The sequence below is a fragment of the Perca flavescens genome, chromosome 20 (assembly GCF_004354835.1).
Source record: "Perca flavescens isolate YP-PL-M2 chromosome 20, PFLA_1.0, whole genome shotgun sequence".
NCBI classification, from domain to species: Eukaryota; Metazoa; Chordata; class Actinopteri; order Perciformes; family Percidae; genus Perca; species Perca flavescens.
Window position 1 is genome coordinate 5,801,029 of NC_041350.1, and position 25,682 is coordinate 5,826,710.

The following is a 25,682-nucleotide window of genomic DNA, read 5'->3' on the forward strand; positions in this document are numbered from 1 at the left end:
TCAGTTTTTCAAGAATCGGTTTAGGAATCGGAATCGTTTTAAAAGTATCGATTCGGCATTGGAAGAGAAGCAGATAGATTGATGGATGAATGGATGGATGGATATAATAAGGCTTAAAGTGAGAGTTTCTGGTTGTATTTGCTTGATTGGCCGGTGTCTCAGACTGTCACACTGAGCCATGTGGCTGCCGCTTGCGTTAGAGTTACAACCAGGCTTCGGCCACATTTCCCACATTTACATTTTCTGCTTCCATGAGGGCGAAGGCTTTAAAAAAAGCTGCATAGAGTCTATGTCTGTGACCCAGATTACGAGATTGGCTATTTTGCGTCCATCTGCTACAAATGGACGGCCAGTCTCCTGGCATTGGCATTTCAGTACTTATGTCCTGGTTGACTGAGCTGGATATCCATTTTGACTCAGTTTCAAACACGCTGCTGAAAAGCTTCCAGTTCAAATTAGTAATGTAGGATTGTTGGAACCATTGGTGGCTTCACTTGGTGTCTGACAACTATAAAGGCCCTTTAAACTGGTTGCCTAAAAGCTGCTGTTGGATTGAAGGCTTGGATCCTGCAGCATCACCCAGCTTTCTCCAAACCACCTGAGAGGGAGAAACAACACAGTGTCAGACAATAACATCCGAAAGTGTGACAGTCAGTAATTTGTATCTCTCCTGTTCCACATACATATCATGTAATTGTACTATGTTTGTGTATATAGGATATATCTACTTATGCTATAGATATGGATTTATTTTACTGAGCATCTTTGGCAAAAATGAGAACAAAAAATCCTTTGGGATGAATTACATTTTATTACAAATCTATTTTTACTGGTGGAGTCTGTTTGGTGCTGGAAGCTAAATTTCTCATACAGGACAAGAAAGACTGTGCTGTGTGGGCAAGCTTTGTTCAAATCCAGATAACTTCATTTTAAATTCTGGTTTGGATCCCAAGTTTTCTAATACATCAGACTGAAATTTTGGGATAGTGATCTACAAAATTGGGTTTTAATATTTCACTCATCACATTCTTGCAATGAAGTACACATTTAACTTACAATGTTATTCATCTTATCTACTGTTTGATAGTGTTATGCAGAATATTGTATATAACTTGGTTAAGTGGTTCAAAACCTTCATTACGGTTTGTGTTAGAGGGTATGCAAGTAAAATAAACTGTCAAACCTACACCCTGCATTTCATGTAGGGTGTTTGGATCACTGTCTCACTCTTGACAAACTACACATTTGACTTGGAAGTGGACCAAAACCTGCATTTCTAGAAATCGGAGATTGTAAAATATTTATCAATCCATGTTTGACATTGACATGTGTGTGGTAGTGACATTTATAGACTTGTGCGTAGGTGCATTCTGTCAGTTTACTTTTAGCTTTTTATTGAAAAAAAGAAAGCCCAGATTGGAACCTACGTTACACATCTCTCTAACAATGGCCTTCTCTTTGTCATTAAGATCATCATCATATTCCTGTGAGCACTGCCTGTCCAGCTTCTCATGGACGTCCAGCACCTACACACACACACACGCACACACACACACACACAACCAAACAAAATAGCATCATGTACATTTCCTTTAAATATTCCTCCTGCGAGGACTCCTTTCTTCGAATACGGCTGCCACTGAAAATGTCATTTGAAACACCTTATTGTGTTGTACTCTCCTAACCATTCAAGCAGTTGATGTATTTTTATCAAAACCATACTTCAGGATGTACATATGTTTTGTAGATGGAGCATTTTATGGATAGTAGAAAATGCTGGAAGTGATGCTTCTTTTATTTATAATTCGCCTAAAGGCCAATTTATGGTTCTGCGTTAAATCGACGCGGTGGGTACGTACATACAGTAGGTACTTGGAGATACCGACCCTACGCCGTAGCCTGACGTGCACCTCTCAAAAAATGTAACTACACGTCATGGCAACGCAGACCACAAAAACTGTGATTGATCCTCTCGGTCGTGGCTTGCCAGTGTCGCATTTCCCCCCCGACTCATTTCCTGGTTCTCCTTCTCCATAAACAACATGAAATCAAGGAGAGGGTTAACTTTTCCTGCTACAGATTTCCCACCTTGGTCAGAAAGCTCAGGGGAGACACTTTATTTCTCTCACTATGCCTCCAGAGTCTGTACTCGCTCCGAAGATAAACGCTGTCACTCTCTCACTCGCTCTAACACACACTCCCCCAGGTACACATACATGCCTGCCCTCTTATTCTAACAACAACGACGCGCAAGTATAAACTTCAGGCTACTTACGTAGGCTACGGCGAAAGCTCTACGTGGAGCCTCCGCACAACCATAAATCCTGCTTAAGTATATGCCTGGTTTTATTTAGCCTAAGTTACCTAACTAGTAGCCTGGATGCCAGTCGAACTTAGCCCCGCCCACAACATTTGAGGTCGGGAAGTTCGGTCTGGACTTGATCCGTTGTTGAGCAACTATGCTCGAACCAGAGCTGTTCGGGCCAATCAAATTGTCAAGGCGGGCTTTATACGATGATGGACAGATGATCAACAGTAACGTAATCAACCATGTCACCAAAGAACACTTGGGTTGAATTAATTTACATTCTATCTCGTATACGTTCTAATCCTGAACGGATGATCGTGTTGGTAAGTGTATCCCTAAATTCTTTTTACAACACCAGCAAAGATTATTTTATTATCCAGTGTGCGTGCAGTTGAGTTCTGTTGACAACTATGCGTCGCTCAACATACGTCCCATACTCCGTTGCTCTGATTGGTTGTAGGTCTATCCAATTGAGTGCAGAGGCATTTTCTTTCCTGGTTCGCTTGAAACACGCGCCATAATCACAGCCCAGTGGAGCAGTATCAGACTCATATTCTGACTAGAATCTGAGTATGACTACGTAAGGCTGGGTAACTAGCAGACATTTACACAGCCTCAAACTGCTCAAAACAGGCTGGTCTGTGACCTACCTTCATTGCGTGGACTATAGCTTCTGGTTTCAGCCGGGGGGGGAGGTAGAGCTCTGTGGAGAAGGGCTCACTGCTGGAGGTTTGAGCATCGCCCTGGGGAGACAGATGGCATCCTCTGATCACAATCATTATAATTGACCGAGCAGACCAGCAGAAATGAATGGAATGTAGAAACACACTGTAGCAACAACCAGCAGTACGGAAATGGAAAAAAAAGAGAGATAACTCAATAGAAGACAGGAAGAGGAACAACAGGAGAGGCTATGAGAGGAGGCAGCGGCCCTGCTGAGGCAGGTACCATGGCGACAGGAGGTGCAGTGGACCTGCTGTGTGTGCAGGAAAGCAGAAGTGGATCAATCTGCCAGTCGGATAGACTTATCAATAGGTGAGATAGGATGTCCTGCGGCTGCTGCACTGTAGTGCGTTCACACGCAGCAATGATACCGTAACTTGGATAATGACACAAACGTGCTTTTGATAGCACTTCTCTGCCAGTGTGTTTTTTTTCTTTTCTTCATCTTTTATCCTCATTTCAAATTGATTCTGGTGCAACTATATGATCTCAAAACAAGTCAATTCAGTCCCACACTCTTAAAAAAGCAACCACACTGTGGTTGAACTGATGTCATATGTGACAGAAATCATCTGATTAGGACAGCTAAGTGTGTAAGCCACTGTGAGGAACCACACAGGGGTTTGTCACTGAGTCACTGCTACTGAAGCAAGTCTAATCAGAAGGTGAACAATCTGACTTGGTTTAAAAGATGGCTCAGAAAGAAATGTCGCCGCTCTGATGGGTCTCAGTTCAATGCAAAGATGTGAAACACAGATACAGGCTTTAGCCCACAATTAGTAGTCTGAATAAACATCACCTCAGACGGCCGTGGAGAGAGAGAGAGAGAGAGAGAGAGAGAGAGAGAGAGAGAGAGAGAGAGAGAGAGAGAGAGAGAAATACAAGATAATCAGAGAGAGAGAGAGAGAGAGAGAGAGAGAGAGAGAAATACAAGATAATCATTTAAGCAGATCGGGTATACATGTTTGCCTAAAGGCAGTGGTTACACTTAACTTGGGAACCCGGAAGTGTGGACATTACTTTGACCTGCCTTTATGTATGAAAGGTGCTATACAACTGAAGTTACTATTATTATTATCAGTGTCAGTGAAAGCCACTGATGTGTGAAGTGATAAGAGCATCCATTGATAGTGGCAGTAGTCACCTGAGACAGCAGCTGGTTGTTTTCATCTTCCAGCATTCTCATCTTGTTCTCCAGCTGTCTGACGTAGCTGGCTAATTCATCTGAATCAGAAAAGAAAGTCTATAAATGTCACATAGAACTTCAATGACCATTTTCAATACAACAGTTTTTATTTATAATCCACAAAGAAATGCACACAGCTTGTTTTGCAGAAACCGTGCCTCTAACGAGCTGTAAGGATTTTTGTACGGTTGTGATGTCACAACTATACTATATATAGGTAGAAGGTGCTGCTACAGTGAGCAGACTGGGCTTTTTTTGAGATGGGGGGTTAAAGGACAATTGCGATGCAAAATGAATTTAGGGGTTAATAACATATGTGTACCGAGTTGACCGTTCTCTGGCACACGTTTTCATGCTAATCGAATGTGTGTTTAGCTTTAAACAAGCTAGAGCGAACTGGTGATTAGCTGCTAACACTACCTTTCGGGGCAGAGGGTAATTCGCTATTTCTACACCACTAACAAGGCTCAAAATAGCACCACACTTCAAAGGTAGCATAATGAGGGTCCCTACATGTAAACCGAAGCATTGAGAACAGTGTACAGACAGTTTATTGAAAAGATAGATAATAAAGAGAGTGGCGTTCAGTTTCACATGCGGGCGCCATCTTGGAAAACGTGGTATAAAATAGCGATTTACCCTCAGCCCCGAAAGGTAGCGTTAGCAACTAATCACCAGTTCGCTCTAGCTTGTTTCAAGCTAAATACACATTCGATTAGCATTAAAACATGTCCCAGAGTACGGTCGACTCGGTACACATATGTTATTAACCCCTAGGTTCATTTTGCGCCGGAATTGTCCTTTTAAAGAAAGAGGCGTTAAAACCGAGTGTTTCAGACAGAGGATGAATGCAGGTATTCAGACAGGCACTATTAGAAAAATAGTGTTTTTTGAACATTAAAGCATGTAAACACATTCTATTAAAAATAAAATACAAGTATAAACCTGAAAAAAAGCATAACATGGGACCTTTTAATAAAGTATCTCAAAGAATATAATTTTTCTTTATAGTTTAGATATTTAAAGCTATAATGCGTAGTTTCTGTCGCCCCTATGAGGTATTCTAAGTAATGACAAAACTGTCGGGGCGTCCACACGATACAGCCTTACGTGATTGCGCGCGTGCTCCCACCCCTCCTCCACGCAGTTGCTAGTAGCCAAGGAGGACACTGAGGATTAAAAAAAACACGATGGACTCTTCAGAAGAGGTCATTATCTTCATTCGAGCCTCTACGCGGGGAAAGTCACCGGACGCCACAATCTTCTGATGTTTAGCAGCCCGCACGAGCTTATCCCCACATACTGCTGAGAATTCCTTTTGATTTTGCCAACCATATTCTGGTTAAGCCGCTTAATCCTAAAATAGCCCTTTTTGTAGTCTTTCATTCCCAAACCGATATCTGAATGTACTAGCTGCTTTCAGAACAGTATTAAACAACAAAGGGATTTCTGGCACATATTTGAGTGTGTCACTGGACAATACAGTTTATAGGCTGGGTGTGGTTAAATATGAGGAAAAGCACACTTGCAAGACTAAGTATTCACATTCACACATCTAATACTTGAAATCTGATCTCATGGAAAGTTTGTAGTTATTTACACAACACGGCTAAAGGTTTACAGCCTCAAAGCCACCAATGTCAGCGTGCCAACAGCTGATGTTTAGAAGGTATCAGCATGTTAACACAGCTGTCAAATTCATGTGACGCTTCAGAGGAAAGGACATCTCATCGCTCTAAATACACATTTCATTGTTTCCTCTAACCCATGATTTCCTTGCGTCCCTCCCATGCTTCCTCAGTGGGACAGACTAAGACTAAGACGCAGTGAAAGGAAAGCAAGAGAAGGAAACGTGGATGCAATTTAAGGACCGGAGACACACCCTTAGTGTTCTGTTGTTGTTCTCTTGTTTCGGTGTAAGATTGTCGGCTCCTTTGTCTGGCCCCCAGTGTTATTTTTCCTGGAGTGTAGTTTCTTTCGGTGATTTGTCTTACTATTGTTTCTGGATTTCCTTTTATTGCTTGCCTGTTTTATGATTCCGCTTTTCGATATTAAAGCTGGCTTTTATTCTCTCAACCTGCCTACTGGTCTCCTGCATTTGGGTCCAAACCTGCTCAACCCTGACAGTATTTGGTCATAAACCAAAGTTCTGTCAGGTCTATTAAAGTCAAGAACAACACAGACAATAAAAATGCTTTAGGACATTTTATTGAATAAATTACAAATTAAATTTGGCAGTATGGCTCTGTTAAGAGAAGTCCCCCGACTCTCTGCTCTTTCATGGTGCTCATGACAGCAGAGGGCAGCAGCAGCAGCAGCAGCAGCATTAGGAGACGCTCACACAGTTTAAGACTGGGAGAGCTAAACTATTCCCCTTTATGAACAGAGCAGCAACGATGACATAGAAGCCTATGCCACGTTCTACACGACAAGGTGGAGCTGGGGAGGAGATGGGTTGCATAAATGCGAGCAGCAAGCATTTAGGAACAAACTAAAGCAGCTTTAAGTAGGGCAAGACCCTGTTTGAGTGTAGCCATTTAGCAGCGAGGGGAGTTGATAGCTCAGTTGGTAGAGCGGGCACCCATATATAGAGGTTTACTCCTCGACGCAGCGGGCCCGGGTTCAAATCCGACCTGAGGCCCTTTGCTGCATGTCATTCCCCCTTTCTCTCCCCTTTCATTTCTTCAACTGTCCTGTCAAATAAAGGCCTAAAATGCCCAAAAAAAAAATAAATATATATATATATATATATATATATATATATATATATACAGTGGGGAAATAAGTATTTGACCCCTTGCTGATTTTGCAGGTTTGCCCACTTACAAAGAATGCAAAAATCTACAATTTTAATCATATGTACATTCTAACAGTGAAAGACAGAATCCCAAAGAAAATTCCAGAAAATCACATCATATGAATTTATTAAAATTGATAACCATCTGATGAGGAAAAACAAGTATTTGACCCCTGGACAAACAGCATGTTAATATTTTGTAGAAAAGCCATTATTGGCCAGCACAGATGTCAAACGGTTTTTATAGTTGGTGACAAGGTTTGTGCACATTTCGGCAGGGATGTTGGCCCACTCCTCCCTGCAGACAGCCTCCAAATCATTCAGGTTCCGAGGTTGTCGCCTGGCAACTCGAATTTTAAGCTCCCTCCAAAGATTTTCAATCGAATTCAGGTCTGGAGACTGGCTAGGCCACTCCAGAACCTTGATGTGCTTCTTCTTCAGCCACTCTTTTGTTGCTTTGGCGGTGTGCTTAGGGTCGTTGTCGTGCTGAAACACCCATCCTCGACCCATCTTCAGCTCTCTCACTGAGGGAAGGACATGTCGGTCCAGAATTCCACGATACATGGCCCCGTCCATCCTCCCCTCAATACGATGGAGTTGTCCCGTCCCCTTGGCTGAAAAGCACCCCCAAAGCATGATGTTGCCACCACCATGCTTGACGGTGGGGATGGTGTTCTTTGGGTTGTACTCTGTGTTCTTTGCCCTCCAAACACGACAAGTTGAAAAGTTCTATTTTGGTCTCATCTGACCACATCACCTTCTTCCAGGCCTCTTCTGAGTCGTCCAGGTGGTGAATGGCGAACTTCATGCGGGCCTGTACATGTTTCTTCTTGAGCAGGGGACCTTGCGTGCGCTGCAGGATTTCAACCCATGACGGCGTAGTGTGTTACCAACCGTTTCTTTTGTAACTGTGGTCCCAGCTGCCTTCAGTTGATTCATCAGTTCCCCCCCTTGTGGTTTTGGGATGATTCCTCACCGTTCGCATGATCAGGGACACCCCACGAGGCAAGATCTTGTGTGGAGGCCCAGACCGAGGGAGGTTTGGCGGTGGTGTGGTGCTTCTTCCATTTCCTGATAACTGCACCGACAGTTGATCTTTTTCTCTCAAGTTGCTTTCCGATTCTCTTGTAGCCCATCCCAGCCTTGTGCAGATCAACAATCTTGTCCCTGATGTCCGTAGAAAGCTCTTTGGTCTTGCCCATGGTGGTGAAGTTGGATGATGGTTGTTTGGGTGTTGACAGGTGTCTTTTATACAGGTAACGAGGTGAGGGAGGTGTATTTGATGTAGATAATTGGTTCGGATTGGGGCTGTGTCTTAAAGAAAGACTAACTGGCTTGTAGGAGCCAGAATACTTGCTGTTTGTCCAGGGGGTCAAATACTTGTTTTTCCTCATCAGATGGTTATCAATTTTAATAAATTCATATGATGTGATTTTCTGGAATTTTCTTTGGGATTCTGTCTTTCACTGTTAGAATGTACATATGATTAAAATTGTAGATTTTTGCATTCTTTGTAAGTTGGCAAACCTGCAAAATCAGCAAGGGGTCAAATACTTATTTCCCCCACTGTATATATATATATATATATATATATATATATTCATTCTCTGGAGATCATGAAAATCAGTGCAAAATCACAAAGAAAAGAACAATTCATGACATAGTGTAGTGCATAGTACATGTGTATATGTGTCTACACTGGAATCAATCACATCAAATACCACACACAAGATTACACTCATCTGATGTACCATGTAGGGCTATTCTCAAGAACACCACAAACAACCATTCAGTCCTGTTTCCTCCATTTGAAAAGTACTTCGTAGTAAAAGTAGGGCTATTTGCTGACCTTCCTCTTCTCATATTTAGATAACTGTGACCCGTTCTTTCCTTTTCCTACCACCTGTGGTTCGTTAGGATTTTGCTGTTAGCTGTTAAAGCAGCTCATGCTCTGGCTCGCAGCCATGTATCAGTCAGTGAGCCTCGGGTCCTCGGACAGGAAAGTCCAGGAATGATTTCAATTACACTGAATAAATACACACACACACACACACACACACACACACACACACACACACACACACACGGTTGACTTATAGCTCATTTCAATGACGTATAGCCGAGCTGCAGTAGGTTAGTGGAGCTGCTAAATCAAACAGAGAACACATTGTTCCATACCTATATACTCTCCCTCTCGGTCTCTCATTCTGTAAGTCATTTGAACCTTCGACGTGTTATTCAACCAGCATGAGGAGATCAAACTAGAAAACAGAGTGATGGATGAGGAGATAAAGCATTGTATTTAGCACCAGACTGATCTCCAGGCAATTCAACCACTTAAAGTCTTGTCTATACACATCCGGACTTTAGTGCTTCGCAACTTGTGAACCAGACATTAATTATACTAACACTAATTCATGTGTGCTCTTGGGGGTGGGGAGGATTGTTGGGTCTCTGTAAATTATAAAGTGTGGTCTAGACCTACTCGATCTGTAAAGTGTCCTGAGATAACTTCTTGTTATGACTACATCAAATTTAATTGAATGTTCATCAGATAGAAGTGCAATACTATGGAGTTTAAACAGTCTCATAAGCATTCACAAACAAATGTGTGAAGGCTTGAAGCGCCTGGCTCAGGTGCGTTAAGGGCGTGTCCAAATCCACTTTTGCTAGTTTGACGGCGGAAAGAAGGGTCCGTGCGCCGGGCGCATGGTTCGAAAGGGTTGTACTTAGTGTCTTCATTAATTCATAGGTGTGTTTTGGGCGTTACATGCAATAAACCAATCAGTATATAATAATTTGTGTTCTGCTGCATTTCCCTGTGTGTGTAAATAGCATAGTGTGCGCGCTGTGTACGAGCCTAGGCGCATTTTACTAATTTGCTGTTAAAATAACAATGAGATGCTGCGCTATTGACTTTAGACGAGGTTTTTGTTGATCCATGGCACGATCACTTCCCGCTGCCTCAAGATAGCAATACGCCCAGAATTCACCTGAACACACCTCCCTGTAAGACCAGGGAAGGCGCAATTGCTATTTAAACGACGTGGGCGCCGGACGGGAAACTGACAACTGTGTCGGTCTTAAACTAGCAAAGACACTGCGTCAGGCTTTGCGCTGTGCTGGGTGCAAGATAGGGCCAGCAGAGTGATTTGTGTCTGTAAATGTGCAGCTATTCCGTGTGGCAGTGATTTGTATCTGTGCTTTAATTCGTCACTCGTACAGTACATTATCATTTGTACATCAACTTAGCATTTTTCAATGGAGTATCTGTGGTCAGTGGTCAAAGTTGCCATAAACATGTAAGGTGTGTTGACTGATTCACGACGTCAACTAAAGCACTAAGTAACATGAAAGAAAACGTTCAACATTATAAATTGCCAGTAGCTGCAAGCGGTAGCCTTTGAACGGAACAGTAAATTCCAGTATTTTTTCTCACTCTCTAGTTAACTGTTCACTAATAAAGATAAAAAGGCAGCAAAACAGCCTTTCAGTTTATAGTTATAGTTGACTTATATATGTAAACCTGCCACTGTAGCAACAGTGGTTCGAAACGAGCCACAGCTCGTGTAATAGATACTAAAACAAAAAGCACTACACCCGTGATCAGGAGAATACAGAGAAAAGTGGTGAACCTTTAGTCCCGTCCAGAAGAGGGAGCTTGAGATCTGATATTGGCCAGGTACAGCAAGCAGGATAATCATTTTTCCTTAATCTTTGTAAAAGAGTGGTGTTTCCCTAGGAGATTTAACAGAAGGTAAGACAATGGCATCTGTCAGACCGTGGCAAACACCTGATGCCGTCTTTTCAGGCTTTTTGCTATGGACGGTCCCACTACTTGTTAACTCAGCATCCTCAGAAGGTCAGCCATACAGGGTACGTCACCATGTAGTTGCCTTGAACCGTGCCTGAGCACCATTGTCCCCCCTGCCCAATCCCCGCTGACCTGCACTCACACCGCAATACAACAACGAGGGCCAAAGCACACATTGCGGGACACGCAGACTACAATTCCTGTTCATCTATAAGGTAATAGACCAGACCGTCTAGAGATCAAACTGATGCGTACCGTGCCCAAGTCCAACCGAACCGTGCCTTGGCCCAACTATTTCAAGCAGGCCTAGTTTAGTGTACCTGGCACAGCATGGTGCGATCACACTAGTCAAACGAACCGGACTTTAGGGTCAAACGAGATCTGGCATGGTTCAACTAGGCCAAGTGTGAGTACGCCCTAAAGCTCAAAGTTTACACACTGATCTCAGTTTGTGACACACCGTCTGGTACAGTAATGTCTGAGTGAGTCTGTTCTACGAGGACAAGTTCAGTTTAACCAGCCATACGGTAATGGGCAGGGTGATGCAGTCAAAGTCACTGGTACAGACAGTGCTGACCTCAGGGCAAATCTTATATACACACACACACACACAAGAGGGGACAATGCTGACGGAAAAAAGCAAAGGACGGAGGACATCCTTGAATTACAGTCAGTCAGCACACATCCAGTACACCCCTATGACTCTTCCTGTCTGTGTCCTTCCGTCTACAAGATTTCAAACGAATGGCTTATGGCATTTTAAGGCATCATTTAATCTTTTAGACTTAATTAACATGGATAAAGAATGATCATTTTTCAGCAACAACCTGCTAAACATCCACATTAACAGCTGCTCACTACAACCACAGTCTTGTATTGGTGCTTAAGGACACCTTGAAACTAGTTGTTGAGGGATGGGAGCATTATGGGAGGGGGGATGCAGCTGAACTTTGCTTCCCTGCCACGTATTTTCCCAGCTGGTCCTGGGACTCAGCCAAAAACCCTTTGGCACGGTCCAGTATTTAACCTCTTCATGACCAGGATTCCTCTCTCTGTCTGTTACTAACTTAGATTTTTCTTCAGCTGAAAAAAATGTGATACCGATCCAGCAGATAAGATAGGTGCATCCCCGGTCATAAGTGTACCAGACATTTGTTTGTGAAAATAAAAGCATGTTTTAAACTGATAATAAGAAATGTCAATAAAGAAGTATTTTACTGTAAGCTTAAACTATGAACCTGCTGGTGGTGTGAGAAGAAAAGTCAGGGGCTCACCAACGTCAGTATGATTCATTGTTTTGGGACTATGAATGTCAGTACTAAATGTCATGGCAATCCATCCAATAGTTGTAGAGATATTTGAGTCTGGAACAAGCATTGCCATCTCTAGAGCTAGAGATGTTATATAAGGCCCCAAAGAGCAGCAGACAATGTAGCCTGACACAAACTAACCTGACAGGTTAGTCTGCTGTTTGCATTTCCTCCTAACTCCATCATAATATGTCTCGTAAAAAGCAGAGAGATAGAAGGCCAGGTCAGGTAAAATCTGTGTCAATAACAGTTAGTGTATCTATGCAAAGAATGAGTTCAGGCCAGGGTATAGCATGTCTGTAAAACTAAGTCAGTCAACACCTAACAGACCCACAGGCCAGTCACCTGAGATGAGCTTCGTACTGTATGTACAGCATTGAAGCATTTCATTATTTGGAGGAGCTTGCACAGTTTAACCAGTTGAGACATTCAAGGACATGACCATGATCTCAAACAGAAATCAATCACTTTCTTTGTCACACTCTATCTTAGCTTCTCTCATTTGATTCTGGATGATGGATGGCTCAGTTTGGCATGAAGCCCAGTTAACGTCACCTAAAATATGGTTGAAGTAGAGCACCAACTAATGCTTCTGCTCTGAAGCTGGTTTTAATTGATGTCAGTGAAACTACTTCTTATGAATGAATGCCTTAGGTTGGAAACATGTGCCATAAGGTTTGTCTGTTCATTCATTCATACCCAGTTCTAGAGACATTTCCTATAGCGAGTCTCAGAAGTTGTTTGTGAGGGGATAGTGAAATATGTGGTTTAATAAAGTCATAGCTGGGGGCTAAACAGGTATTAGATGAGGGTTACGAGAACACAGCAGAACAGAGATCAGTTTGACTAGAGTGGAGGTTTCCTCTAAACTTTGACCACCTAGTTCAACTTTTCCATGACTTTTCAAGGGCCCATAATAAAATGTCAATGACCATTCACAAATTAGACGAACAGAACTGTAAAGTATAGTTAACTCCAAACGCTTATTATTGTATGAAAATGAAACCGCAACCTTTTCCAATCCACTAATCGGGAAGTCCTATACAGTCTGAGTTCTCTGGTGTGCCCTCTAGTGGAATGCTACACTAACATGAGTTGTACATAGGCACGATTGTTTAATACTACTTTAAGCAATACTGCATATTTTCTGCCGCCCCCATGATGATTTTTAAGTAATGACAACAAAACTGTCCACATGATACAAGCTTCAGTGACCGTGCACCGCCCCCACACCCCTTCCTCCACGCAGTTGCTAGTAGCCAAGGAGAACACGGAGGATTAAAAAAACATGGACTCTTCAGAAGAGGTCATTATCTTCACTCGAGTTTCTGCCCCGGGAAAGTCACCGGACGCCACAACTTTCTGAACACAGCCATACTGAGAAATCCAGAGAGAGTTGTGTGGAGCTGATAGTCTTAATTAGCTTTGTAGCAACTCATTTGGCAATGGTTTGAATGTTACAGACGTTCATTAATATCAAAAAGTTACGCACTAAAGCTTTAATACAAAATTAACCAAAATGACTAATTTGTGCAAATCTTATAATTTTATAACAGCTTAGGTGTGTTCATGTTTGTATTCAAATGTGTGTATACTTTATCTTATTTTATGGTTTTGTATTATTGCACTAATGTCCTGTTCTTTTTTCTTTTTTTCCTTTTTGTTTGTGAATACTGTTCTTGTGCCAACATACAATATGAATGTATTTGACAAGTGAATGATCATTTCAAAAACGGTTAATAAAAAGAATTTAAAAAAACATGAGCAAGTATGTGAACAATGCCATTAACGAAGCAGCCAGCAGTCTACGCGAATGCGTGGTTAAAAAACAAGTATAACTCTCGCCATGACAGCATGTTTGGCATGGGTGCTGTGGAGGTGTTGACGCTGCTAAAGCAAAAAGGAAGCGATGCAGGGTGGATGTTGGCTGAAGGGAGAGACTGAGCACACGGGCCAACTTTTATATTATGGAGGGCCCAGGAAAATTCGATCAGCTGACAACCCTTCCATGTCAGCCAATTTCCTGCCGAAGTTACAACACTAACTCCAAAAACAGTCTGACATTAGTGGTTTTACAACAATTTAATTTGCTCTATTTTTCCATCTTGGTGCTTATTACCCCAAATATGCATGTGTAAATTATATATCAGCTATGGCTGTCATGAAATAAAAAAGTGAGTCCAGACTACAGCTGAAAGAACCTCTATAAACCATCATGAGATATGGCCACCACACTGTAAAATATTACAGACCCATTTAGTTATGTCCACTTATTTCTTATTTTTAACTGAACGAGCTTATACAAGTTGTCGATTTTGAACTCAACTTTGAGTTTTTGAAAGTTAAACTTGCATTTATTTGTTGGGTTGACTATTTAAAAAAAATGTATGTGTTGATTGAACTTAGGTATGTAAGTTAAGTTATCAACCAATTGCAGTCAGGACTGCAACTGGTTCATTGGTTGGCCAATTCCCATGATGCAAGGCGGTAAATAGAGTTTTGTTCAAATTTGCTGAAAAGTTTGCAGTTTGTTCGAAATACAAATGTAACTTTATGAATTCCGTTTATTAAATGTGTGTTTAGAATGTAGTGTTTTGTTGCCTGGTAATTTTCATTGTTGTGCTGGTTTACATTTGTAACCATGAGTTAAGTGACTGTTAGGTTTGATAAGAGGTGGAGTATTACGGTGTTAGACATTGAGCAGTAATAGGCCTCCTTCAGCCATTAATCTGCAGTGTGTCATTTTGCTGGTGGCCATTTTATGTCAAGTGACACAAGATCAGCAGAGAGGCTGCTATTTTGCACGGGGCCCTGGGGTGGCCCCACCCAAGCACCCACAATATCTCTGCTATATCTGATAAATGTGGTTATGTTATTTTAACTTGAAAGTGTGAGTTGAAATAAAGCAGAAAGGTATGTCTGTTATACTAAGCAAGGAAGGTTTCTTGCATTATTAAAGAAAATAAATGATTTCTTTTAACTTAAAGTATGAAGTTAAACCAAGTAATACCAAGTTAAATCAACTAAAAGAACAACTTTAACAAAACTAGAACACTGTAGTTACATCAACCTCATTAACTTTAATTTCTAAGTTGAAACAAAGGCAGTCTTCAAGTTGAGTGAACTTCGATTTTCAAGGCAGCAGGGGAACTTGCATTTCGAAGTTAAACTAACATGAAATTTATTACAGTGCATAAAATTCCAGGGAAGATTCAGGCAGATGACCTTTAACCCTGACTTGTCTCGGAGCCAGAGACGTCTCATCACATTGTTGTTGTTGTGTCCAGCACACAAACATAATGATATGACTGGATGAGAGAGACAGAGAGTTTTTTTAGGGGGTGGGGGAGGGTTGATGTGAGGCTCCCACTCTGCAAAGTGAGTCTTTGAAGACCCTGCACCCCATTGTTCGGCAGACAATACTGCCGGACAGATGGCCAGGGCACAGAGAGCCCCGCCCTCCACTCCCACACTAACATACACACCCTTGCCCTGTCTGGGATGAGTCCAATCACATGGGTTTAGTTTTAAAGGTTTTTGAAGCCTATTATTCTGTCTCGTGCATATCACATTTTGCAGCTCTCTGAAGTGAGAAAAAGAGATTGCATTACTGATGAATGAAGAGGCCAACAACTGGTTGAAAACAACCAAATTCTGCTCTTTAGAAATGTTGCTACTCCAAATCCACTTGAAAAAATCTGAATAATCCCTTTAACGCATACAGTACATTCATCAATACATACACAAATAAACACATAGCACCACAACACTGTGGAAAAACACTATAACTGTTGAGCCACTCGATTTCACTAAAGGGTTGTGAAAGTCCTGAAAGATAGTTATTTGTCTTGTGCGCACACAATGAGATAATATATTGTGTAGACAAGATTTAAAAAATCAGTGTGTGTGTGTGTGTGTGTGAGTGAGTGACAGAGAGGTCGACACAGAGACCGGTGGGAGTTGGAATCAGAAGAATGGTTTGTCTCCATTAGAGTCCATTATTGGTAATGTATTACAATCCCTAATATCCACTTTGGATGTTATATATATTCATTAGACTTCTCTAAAACAGTCTGCCAACATTTTGTTTACATACATGGCCATTGCCATACACTCCTTTGCTTTGCTTTTCCATCTGCAGACAGTGTACAAATAGTTAGTTTAAACTTTTTTATAGCGCCACAGACACAGACCTTTTCATGCTGCTTCATTATCCTAACACAGCTTCTCTCTACATCGCACGGTGTAAATCCCTTACACACACACACACACACACACACACACACACACACTCAAATATATGCCTTGCACAGATACAGTCAATACCTGTCTTTCTAAACATGGGAGAAGTGAAGGGTCATTCAACCTTCCATTCAGCTCAAAACCCAGATGTTAACAAATGACCTACCACGTTTATATAAATAAATCTGATCTGGGTAGATTAGATATGTAGGGACCAGGGCTTTGATTTGCTAAAGGCAAAACCTATTTAATCACAGCAAATAAAAACACGTGGAGCAGTTTTCATTTGCACTTACAATGCATTCATGGCTCAAAAAAAAAATAGCTAAGTTGGTTGTATGTAACTTGAGTCATTAAGATGCAGCCTTTTCACTTTTCCCAGTTCTCCCGCATGGCTTTAAGCCTCATCTCCACCACCCAACAGCAGAAGTTACGAGCCCCCAGAGGACCATTGGGAAGCTGTCCGTAAGCTAGCCCCAATTACAGGACCCTTGAAGAGTTCAAACCTGCAACTGGTGGAAGGACAATATTTGTTTTTATGAGCTACTTGTGGAAAAAAATTGAACTTCGGAGAAGTGTACATTTACCGGGGGGGAAAAGCATTCAAAAACTTGACAACACTAAGGTTTTTAAAAGGTTATGACTAATTATAATGATGCGTTTTTAAGGATTAAGCACAATTTTAGCAAAAGGAGTAAATTAAAAGCAACTTCTAGTTATTGGTTGGTTCCAAATCTGGTGGAACCAACGATGTTGACACTGACCGAAAGAATACATCTGCTTCCAGGTTGTTCCAGAGTATTAAGGGGAGTATTGACCTGTGCCACTGTTTCATGTTACTTAGCCCCCCAAAACAAAATGCATGACTAAATAAACAACGACATGGTAGATTGCCATGCTGGTGGGGGGTTCATCTGACCTGGTTGGTTCCTTGAAAACACTGCTGTGCTCTTCATCTTACTGTCCTGCAAGATTCTCCAAGGTTACTGTTTACAGTTGTACCTGATCTGCTTGAAATCTGCAGGCATCAGAGTTCATCCCAACACTGGGATACCACTGCTGTCCAGATTTTTCACTCAGGGGCTTCATCTTTTCAAAATATGTGGGGAAGTAAATGGGAAATTTGAGAAATCTGAGCTTTTTATGTAGCTACAGTTATCAGAATACAAATATGAAAGCAAATTATTTTTGAATTACGGGTGTGGGGGGGTAATATTCAGAGGAAAAAAACTCAAGAGGTTTCCAATCTATTTGCACAGAGTTAATACTTCTACCATTATCTTCACATAATGCAGTGGCAACAATGTTAGGGACATTTATGAAGTAGCATCTGAACCATTTTCTACTGAAGTAGATGCTTTCCTTTTAAAAGCTGATGAATGTGAGATTCCTCCTAGATTTTAACCACACACATAGAGAGGCGAAGTCCCTCCCCTTCCGGTGGACCTTAATTTGGAAAAAATATAAACGGTAGTGAACGGGGAGAGGCAAATTATTTTTTGATCCCATTTGAATTAAGCCATGGATTACAAATATGATGTTCGTCAATTTAAAAGAATTTTTCAACCGAAGAAAGTCTCAGTTAGCCGTAGGTTTGTCGTAGTACCACTTAGTATTGTGTGAAACCTCTCAGTGAACTACATCTCTCGTCTCACACAATTTACGTCACCTAGCACCAACTTGCTCGTTAGCTAGCTAGCATAGCTCTGTTCCACAACACATGTAACGTTATCTTACCTGAAGTGTTTTCAGCAGATAAGCAAAAGAACAAGCGAGATGCTCTGCTCATTAGAGTAACGTTACATCCCCGGTACGATACACACAGACATCGTAGCTTCAGCGCGACGTCATCCACGCGACTTTGAAGTGTGTAGTCTTTCTAATAACGTATTTTCACAGTCTTATACTTCAACAGTTTAAGTTTATCGGTTTATCGGTGCCGATTAATCGGCACCGATAGTTGATTGGTGGAACTATCATTATTGGCAAAATCCCTACCTGGTTGCGTCCGTTGCTGGAGCAACTGAGAAGCGCGCGCTGTCATTCATTACACAGTACACAGAGCTGAGAAGGGTCTGCTGGCATCATGCATTACAATAGTGGCCTCTAGAGGCGAAATAAAAACTATCACTGATGCCTCGTGTTGTTTATTTTCGACACGTGTTACTGCGCGCTGCACAGAGAGCACATGCTTTTTTTTGTTTTTTTGTTTCAGTTTGAATGAATGTCTTTTATTGACATCAATATTTATATATTTATTTCATTTAGCATGTTTTCATGGTTCAATACAGTTTTTTTTATTTTTATAATAAAGTTCAGCACTGTTTTACTTGGAGTGTCATGTTTGTTTTTATCCAGTATCAATTCTAAATACTATCGGTCGATTAATCGGTTATCGGCAAATACGGCCCAAACTAGCTATCGGTATCGGTAAAATCCACTATCGGTCGACCTCTAGTTATAAGTGTTAACGTTCACCGAGGCCGAGGGTCAGCCATTAGTAGGTGGGAAGGATGTGGAACAACGGTTGTACAAATTGACAACAATGCCATCAAATTAAGGATCACACCCTTACAGGTTAGGGTTAACATTTTTGTACCTCGGCATAGTTAACATAAGGTGTCATGTTGCTGATATTGTTCCCTTAAATAAAATGTAATTTAGTAATGTCACTCAGAGTTTCTTGACTCCATAATCCTGTTTTTAGCATTGGATATATATTTGGATTGCACCTCACTGTTACTAGTATTTTATATGTTTCACCTACTGTTATGTTGTCTTAGTCTTTTGTATATTTGCACTTTTACAACTTTGTCTTGCAAATGCTTGAACAGCAATGTCCCTTGGGATATTTCAAGTTTTATCCTATCTTATCTATTCATATTAAGCACACAGACACGAGAGTGACATCGATCTTGTCATCTAACTAAGTAAGCATATTTCCCAAAATGTTGAACTGTTCCTCTGACGTAGTACCCACATTATGTATTATGTAATTTGTGATTGATCCCTTACACTTTCAACACTGTAACAGTATAACACAGATATTCTCTATGTGCTTGTTCAAACCCTTCATTATATGTTGCCTATGCCAAGTAAAATATTCAAACTCTAGGGCACCATGTAATTTAGTGAAGCACCATTACATCTATTGGAAAAATCCTAAATGACTTGTGCAACATTTTATATAAATTTCCCCCAAATCCAGCCTGACATGTTTTATATCTTTGGAAAGTATAGGAGGCACACTAGAATTTGAGATACAGTTATTGTATGATATTTGATGATATATTGCACTAAAACTGGTTAAAGAAAAAAAGGACATGTTAAAGCAACACTATGTAACTTTTAGCCCTACAGGTTGTCTCATTGAAACTACAACTCATGCTACCCGACGCAAGTTGTAGTTCCAATGAGGGGGACAGTCCCCCTACAGGTTGTCTCATTGGAACTACAGCTGCAGCTAAAAGTTACATAGTGTTACTTTAAGGTACAAATATGCACCCACCAAGTCTCTACAGGCGTTGAAACCAGGCCTGAATGTGCCCACGGTGGGAAAGAGAAACTGGTGCTGGAGGACTATCTGATCTGGATGCTCTGGCTCTTATCACAAGGGTCAATCTGAGTCTTATCTCCATGGTGGCTGTGCTCGACTCTGTACATTTAGGGGCCCTATTTTAATGATCTAAGCGCACGGTGGGAAGCGCCTGGCGCAGGTGCGTTTAGGGCATTTACAAATCCACTTTTGCTAGTTTAACGGCAGAAAAAAGGGTCCGTGCGCCAGGCGCATGGGTCAAAAGGGTTGTACTTAGTGTCTTAATTAATCATTGGTGTGTTTTGGGCATACGCATACCACCGCATACACACATCAAAGAGAGCCACAGCTGTTGGAGCAATCTCTGCAATGCTCAGGTCAGACATTGTGACAGATTTAAAAGGTTTTACGGTTTTGTCCCAGAATGTTGACTTTCTCATTAGGATTGATCACTTTAGGGTTAGAGTGATTTATAGCACTAAGTGGTCAAAGTGACCTCAGACAGGGTGCACTCATTTTTGCAAATAAAGGCCAGAGTCTCTTCTAACTTTGGGCTGTATTTTATGCATTGAGAAGTTTGGCATATTTTGTTACGTGACAAAAAAAGGTTACAACTTGTTCATATTTCTCAACAGGGGTCCACGACCCCTAGGGGGTCCTCAGAGTCAGTTGCAGGGAGGCCGCTAAATGATTTTTTTTAAAACCTTTTTGAAAGTTCTTACCCCCTTGAAATTAAAATAGGCTGAAAATATACATTAACATGAATCTAACATATTACTGGAAAAGATCAATCGGCCTATTCGTAAAAAAAAAAAAACGCAACAAACTCAACAACATTGATGATATGCTAACTGGCCAATAGGTAAGGTAGCCTCTATGGTAGCCATCAGTTAAGCTAATGGATTCACTGTGCCTTCCACAGGAATGTTTGATATTAAAACATGATGATATATGTATATAGTAGCTTAGTATCGTACGGCACCATAAAAGGTTACACTATACATTATGTCAGGCCTAGTTTAATATGCAACTCAATACAATATATGTAGTAGGGGGTCCCTGCTCATCTCTCTTTCAGGTTAGGGGTCCTTGGCCTTAAAAACATTGAAGACCCCTGGTCTAGATGAAAAGTCAGAGGATCACCAAAGTTACTACAATTCATCCTTAGGGGAACCATCATGACAATCCATCTAACAGATGTTGAGATAGTCTCGCTTTGCCAGACCTTCCTCCATGGCGCTGCGGAGGAGGGTCTGGCTAGTCCACACAACAATCTGGGAGGTTCTGGTTTATTGGCATTTCTTAAACTTTTATAATTTAAAAAAATTCCAATGATACAAAAATGGTCATTCCCTCCAATATTGTGAATCATATCGCAATCGCAACATCAGTCAAAATAATCGCAGTTAGACGTTTTCCTCATATCGTGCAGCCCTAATAAAAACATAAAGTGAGATCTGCCGGAATGTGCCAGAGACAAGCCTTAGCATGCAGCTGACTGGCACCTCAGCTGTCAGCCTCCAGCTGTGCTTTGAACTGGATGAGTTGCTGACGCAGCTTACAGTACTGTCCTTCTGCTGCTACCGAGGTGCTAAATCCTCATTACACCTGACTTCATCCGTAATGAGCTGAATAATTACCAGGCCGAGCCGGGCCCAGACACTGTCACTCAGTCTGAGCGGGAGCAAACAACAAGGTGACTAGAAGACTCCACCTCAGGCATGGAAGAAGCAACTCTAAATCATGGTCACGACAGAGGTTTGAAGTGGAATTAACCAGTTTTTTTTTTTGTTCTGCATCCAGGCTGTAACTTTATTAACAAATGTATGTTTACGTTGTTGTTTATGTTCTTGAACCTCAAAAATCATAGCTTGACAAAATAATTTTGACTCAAGGTCCACTTACTGTGTATCTATGTATGATGCTTTATAAATAAAACTGCCATACACACTTTTTTTTCAGGACATTGAGTAGGTTATTTCAGTGATTCCCAACTAGACGATTCCCAGAGGATACTTGGGAAGATTGCAGAGTTGCTTAATTGGAAAAAAAAATAGAAAATAGGATTTATTAAAATAATATATCCACATATTAACATATAGTCAACTGTAAAACCTGAACACTATAGTTACGTAAGAGTGAAAACAAGTTAGCATGCAAGCACAGAAGTTTAAAAGGTTAGCTAAAAGTAATGAATAAATAAATGGTAGATATAAATAGCTAAAAGTAATGACTAAACAATTCAAAAGTAATGGATAAATGGTTGAAACATTCAACTCAGGACTCAATGATGTCAGGAACACTCTCGTCATAGATTTAACCATTTATTGCAACAAATGGAAATAAAGTTACGCTTGGCGCCGATGGCTCCGCTCTTGATAATGCTCCCTGGACCAGCCAATCAGCATGCTAAACTAAGACAGGGAGCGCTATGCAGAAAAAAAAGAGTGAGCCAAAAGAAAGATATTGAAAACCATTTTAAGGACTCTGAACTGGGAAGGTGGAGAGGCTGGGGTGGTGGAGGCAAAGCGTTGCCAGCAGCAGCAGCGAGTGTAGCATGGATCAGTGAGTAGGGAGTCATATTTAAAGGTGCATCTAAAACTAACTTTCTGTCATATTTGCTGAAACTGACCCTATGTTCCAGTAGAACTACATGAAGCAGGTCATAAAAAAAAAAGAAAATCTGGCTTCTTTGGCACGTACGGCCTGTAGTGTGATTTGCAAAAACACACTGCTCCCTGTTCAGATGCACCAATCAGGGCCAGGGGGGGTGTTTAACTGCGTGTCAATCACTGCTCATGCACACACATTCATTCTCCCTTGTGGGGGGAGGGTCTTATGAGACTGTTTTGGGCTTTAGCAGAAAGGGGGGAGGGACTGGGAAGTTGTCGATGTTCAAATTCTTGGACTAAGTCCTGGATCTTCACAATCCTGCCTACAGCACCTTTAAATATGTTACGTTTGGGAAACAAAATGTAGGTTTTATTTGGAAACTGTCCAAAACAATTTGCCTATATTCAATGTCTTCATTTTATATTTTTTCACACGCATATCTGTACCCTAAAGCTTCAATGCTCAGATTTTCATTATTTTCTTGAAAAACGTCAAAAGCAGCATACCTACTACTCATTTATGGTACACCAAACCTAAAAGGCTTATTAAAACTAGCCGTGGATGATATAAAAATTAAAATTATATTAGATAGCTTAGGGGCTTAGGAGACCGTTTTGGGCTTTAGCGGAAAGGGGGGAGGGACTGAGAAGTTGTCTGTTCAAATTTTTCCTGGATACTATAGTTGTGACATCACAACTGTACAGAGGTCCTGAAGGCTTGTTTGAAGGCACAGTTTCTGAATACGGGCTGTGTGCATTTCTCTGTGGATTGAGCATTTTTAAACTTTTACAATATTTATTTAGCACCTCAACCTCCTTTATAATAGGAAGACACGGAAATCTCACATTTTACAATATGGGACCTTTAACATCTTGTACTTGTAGAGCTATGGATGAAATCATAACTGCTACAAATGTCAACTGATCTATATAGGCTAGATGACAACTGAGCAAACTTCATCTTTTGATGAAGACTTTGTGATTAGAAGTCTGGAAAAAGCTAGTGAGTGGACCTGGGCTGTTTAGTCAAACCTCGATAAAATCAAACTGACTTGACTATTTGTGAGGTCAAGAATGGACTCGCTTATAATGACAATCAGAATCAGCTTTAATGGCCAAGTAGTGTACTGTATCAACACATATAAAGAATCTGACTTTGGGTTGTTGTTGCTCTCCCTGCAGAAACAGGCCTACTGTTGGGTTTTGCATTACAATCATTTCAATGAGATGTATCAGTGGAAAACACTTTCATATCTGTACATGAAGATCAGAAACAGTGTGTGTGTGTGTGTGTGTGTGTGTGTGTGTGTGTGTGTGTGTGTGTGTGTGTGTGTGTGTGTGTGTGTTACAGCCTGTAGCCTATACTCAATGCCAAAAGTAGGCTAAAGCTGTTTTAAAAGTTGAGAATTCCTAATCTCAGTCTTCCACATGAACAACTTTTCCCCCCATATTGTCAGCTAAACTGGTGTTTGCTGTTAGGCTATCACTTACAAATGAATGATATGTTACAGTTCCTCTGAGCTCCATCAGCAACACTAAACCTGAGAATCACTTACCACTGAGCCCATCTCCACTCTGGAAGTCCACAGACCTCCTCAGAGATGCTATCTTTCCCTCAGATGCTTTGTGTAAGTGGTTGTGGTGGTCGGGACTGCCGGCGCTCCCAGTGCTGGATGTGCTGCTCCCATCCCCGACGTCCCGAACCGGCACGGGGCAGTTCAGGTTGCTCAGGCTGGACTGGCTGTCGATGGAGCTCCGGGAGCCGGCCCCGCTCCTGTCCTCATCCAGCATGAGGACCATTTCCTTCAGCTCCATGTTCTCCGTCCGCAGCACCTCCTGACTGCTCTCCAGCTCGGTCAGCCTCTGCTGGTACAGAGCGACATCTTTCCCCAGGACGCTGGCCGTGTAGCGGCCGAACCGCTGCCACTCCCGGGACACCTTCCTCCCCTTCTGCCGGTCATCGTCCAGGAAGCAGCACAGCTCCCGGAGCTCTTGGTTATCGTCCTGTAGTCTCTGGTTGACCTCCTTCAGGCTCCGGATCTCGCAGAGGTGGACTTGCAGGTTCCGGTTCACGTCCTTCATCATGTTCCCGTGCTCCAGCATCAGGTCCATGTTGCGGCTCTCCAGCCGCCTCAGCCTCCGAATCAGATCCTCCTTCCCCAGCATCAGCAGGTCCTCGTCGGACAGCCGGCTCGCATCCGCCCCGTCCATGTCCTCTTAATGTTGTCCTAATAAACAGAGATTCTTTTAACCTGTCTAGCACGGCTAAGTTATTATGAAAACCAGATCCATGACAGATTAGGCTACACACCGGGATACATAGAGGCAGATCCGCTGGCCCAAATCAGCCTGCGCTGCCTTTAATTCACCCGCAGCGAATTATAGCACGCAAATATCCGTTTGTGCCACTTTCTGTGACATTAGCGTTGGAAGTTGATCTCGGAGACGCGATGAGACGCAGTCTGGATACTGGAGCCGGTCGGCATGGGAGGAGACATTGTGTGTGAGAACCACAGTGTCCTCTATAGGCAGCAGCATCGACCTGCAGCGACTCCTCAAACACTGGCTGAGGTCCAAATCACATTCTTTTCTTTTGACTTGTAGTAGGCCTATGTAGTTACTGCAGCTGCCCTTACAAAGTAAGCCTACGTAGACTACTGTTGCATGCAGTATGAATAGGCTACAATTGGGACAAAGGGCGTAACTTTGGGTTCAACATTGGTGGGGGGGAGGGGTCGAGCTCTCCAAAGGGCAGGGGTGTCAAACTCATTTTCATTAAGGGCCACAATGGAAGGAGAGAATAACACCAAGGGCCAGACATGGTGAGTTTATTGACATGCTTTTGTTACTGCATGTCACTTTTAAAAAAAAAAATGTTGGTAGCTTTTTTCCTCATTTTTGTTGTTTTTATTCTGACTTTTTTGTGGATTTCTCAGACATTTGTCATTATTTTGTAAATTTGTTGCTTTTTCTGACTTTTTGTACACTTTTTGTCACATTTTTCTTGACATGAAGCCCTACAAAAGTCATCAAAAGAGTTCCTTAGCCATCATAGAATTTAGCAAATCAAGCAAAACAATAATAATTTTTTTTTAACAACAACCAGTTTCACAGCCATAATTTGAAAACTGTCTCTGCTGCTTCTGGGGGAATTT

At 41.7% G+C, this 25,682-nt stretch overlaps 1 protein-coding gene across 1 annotated transcript; it reads right to left on the reverse strand.

The window, feature by feature from the left end:
- LOC114547253 (coiled-coil domain-containing protein 85C-A) lies at window positions 1–25,195 on the reverse strand. The gene is made up of 5 exons (XM_028566509.1): window positions 24,084–25,195; window positions 4,176–4,255; window positions 2,959–3,051; window positions 1,428–1,526; window positions 1–598 (listed from the first exon to the last, which is right to left on the reverse strand). Exons 1-5 carry the CDS (start codon window positions 24,736–24,738, stop codon window positions 509–511), a joined length of 1,017 nt encoding a protein of 338 aa, XP_028422310.1. The 5' UTR covers window positions 24,739–25,195; the 3' UTR covers window positions 1–508.
- Between the last annotated feature and the right edge of the window lie 487 nt (window positions 25,196–25,682).

What these genes read in the sequence shown, in the direction of transcription:
- LOC114547253 (XM_028566509.1), bottom strand. Translation starts at nt 24,738, where the DNA reads ATGGACGGGGCGGATGCGAGCCGGCTGTCCGACGAGGACCTGCTGATG. An exon ending in ACAACCAGCTGCTGTCTCAG is followed by an intron (nt 3,052 to 4,175) that starts GTGACTACTGCC and finishes CTGTCTCCCCAG; the next exon opens with GGCGATGCTCAAACCTCCAG. An exon ending in TTGTTAGAGAGATGTGTAAC is followed by an intron (nt 599 to 1,427) that starts GTAGGTTCCAAT and finishes TCTCCCTCTCAG; the next exon opens with GTGGTTTGGAGAAAGCTGGG.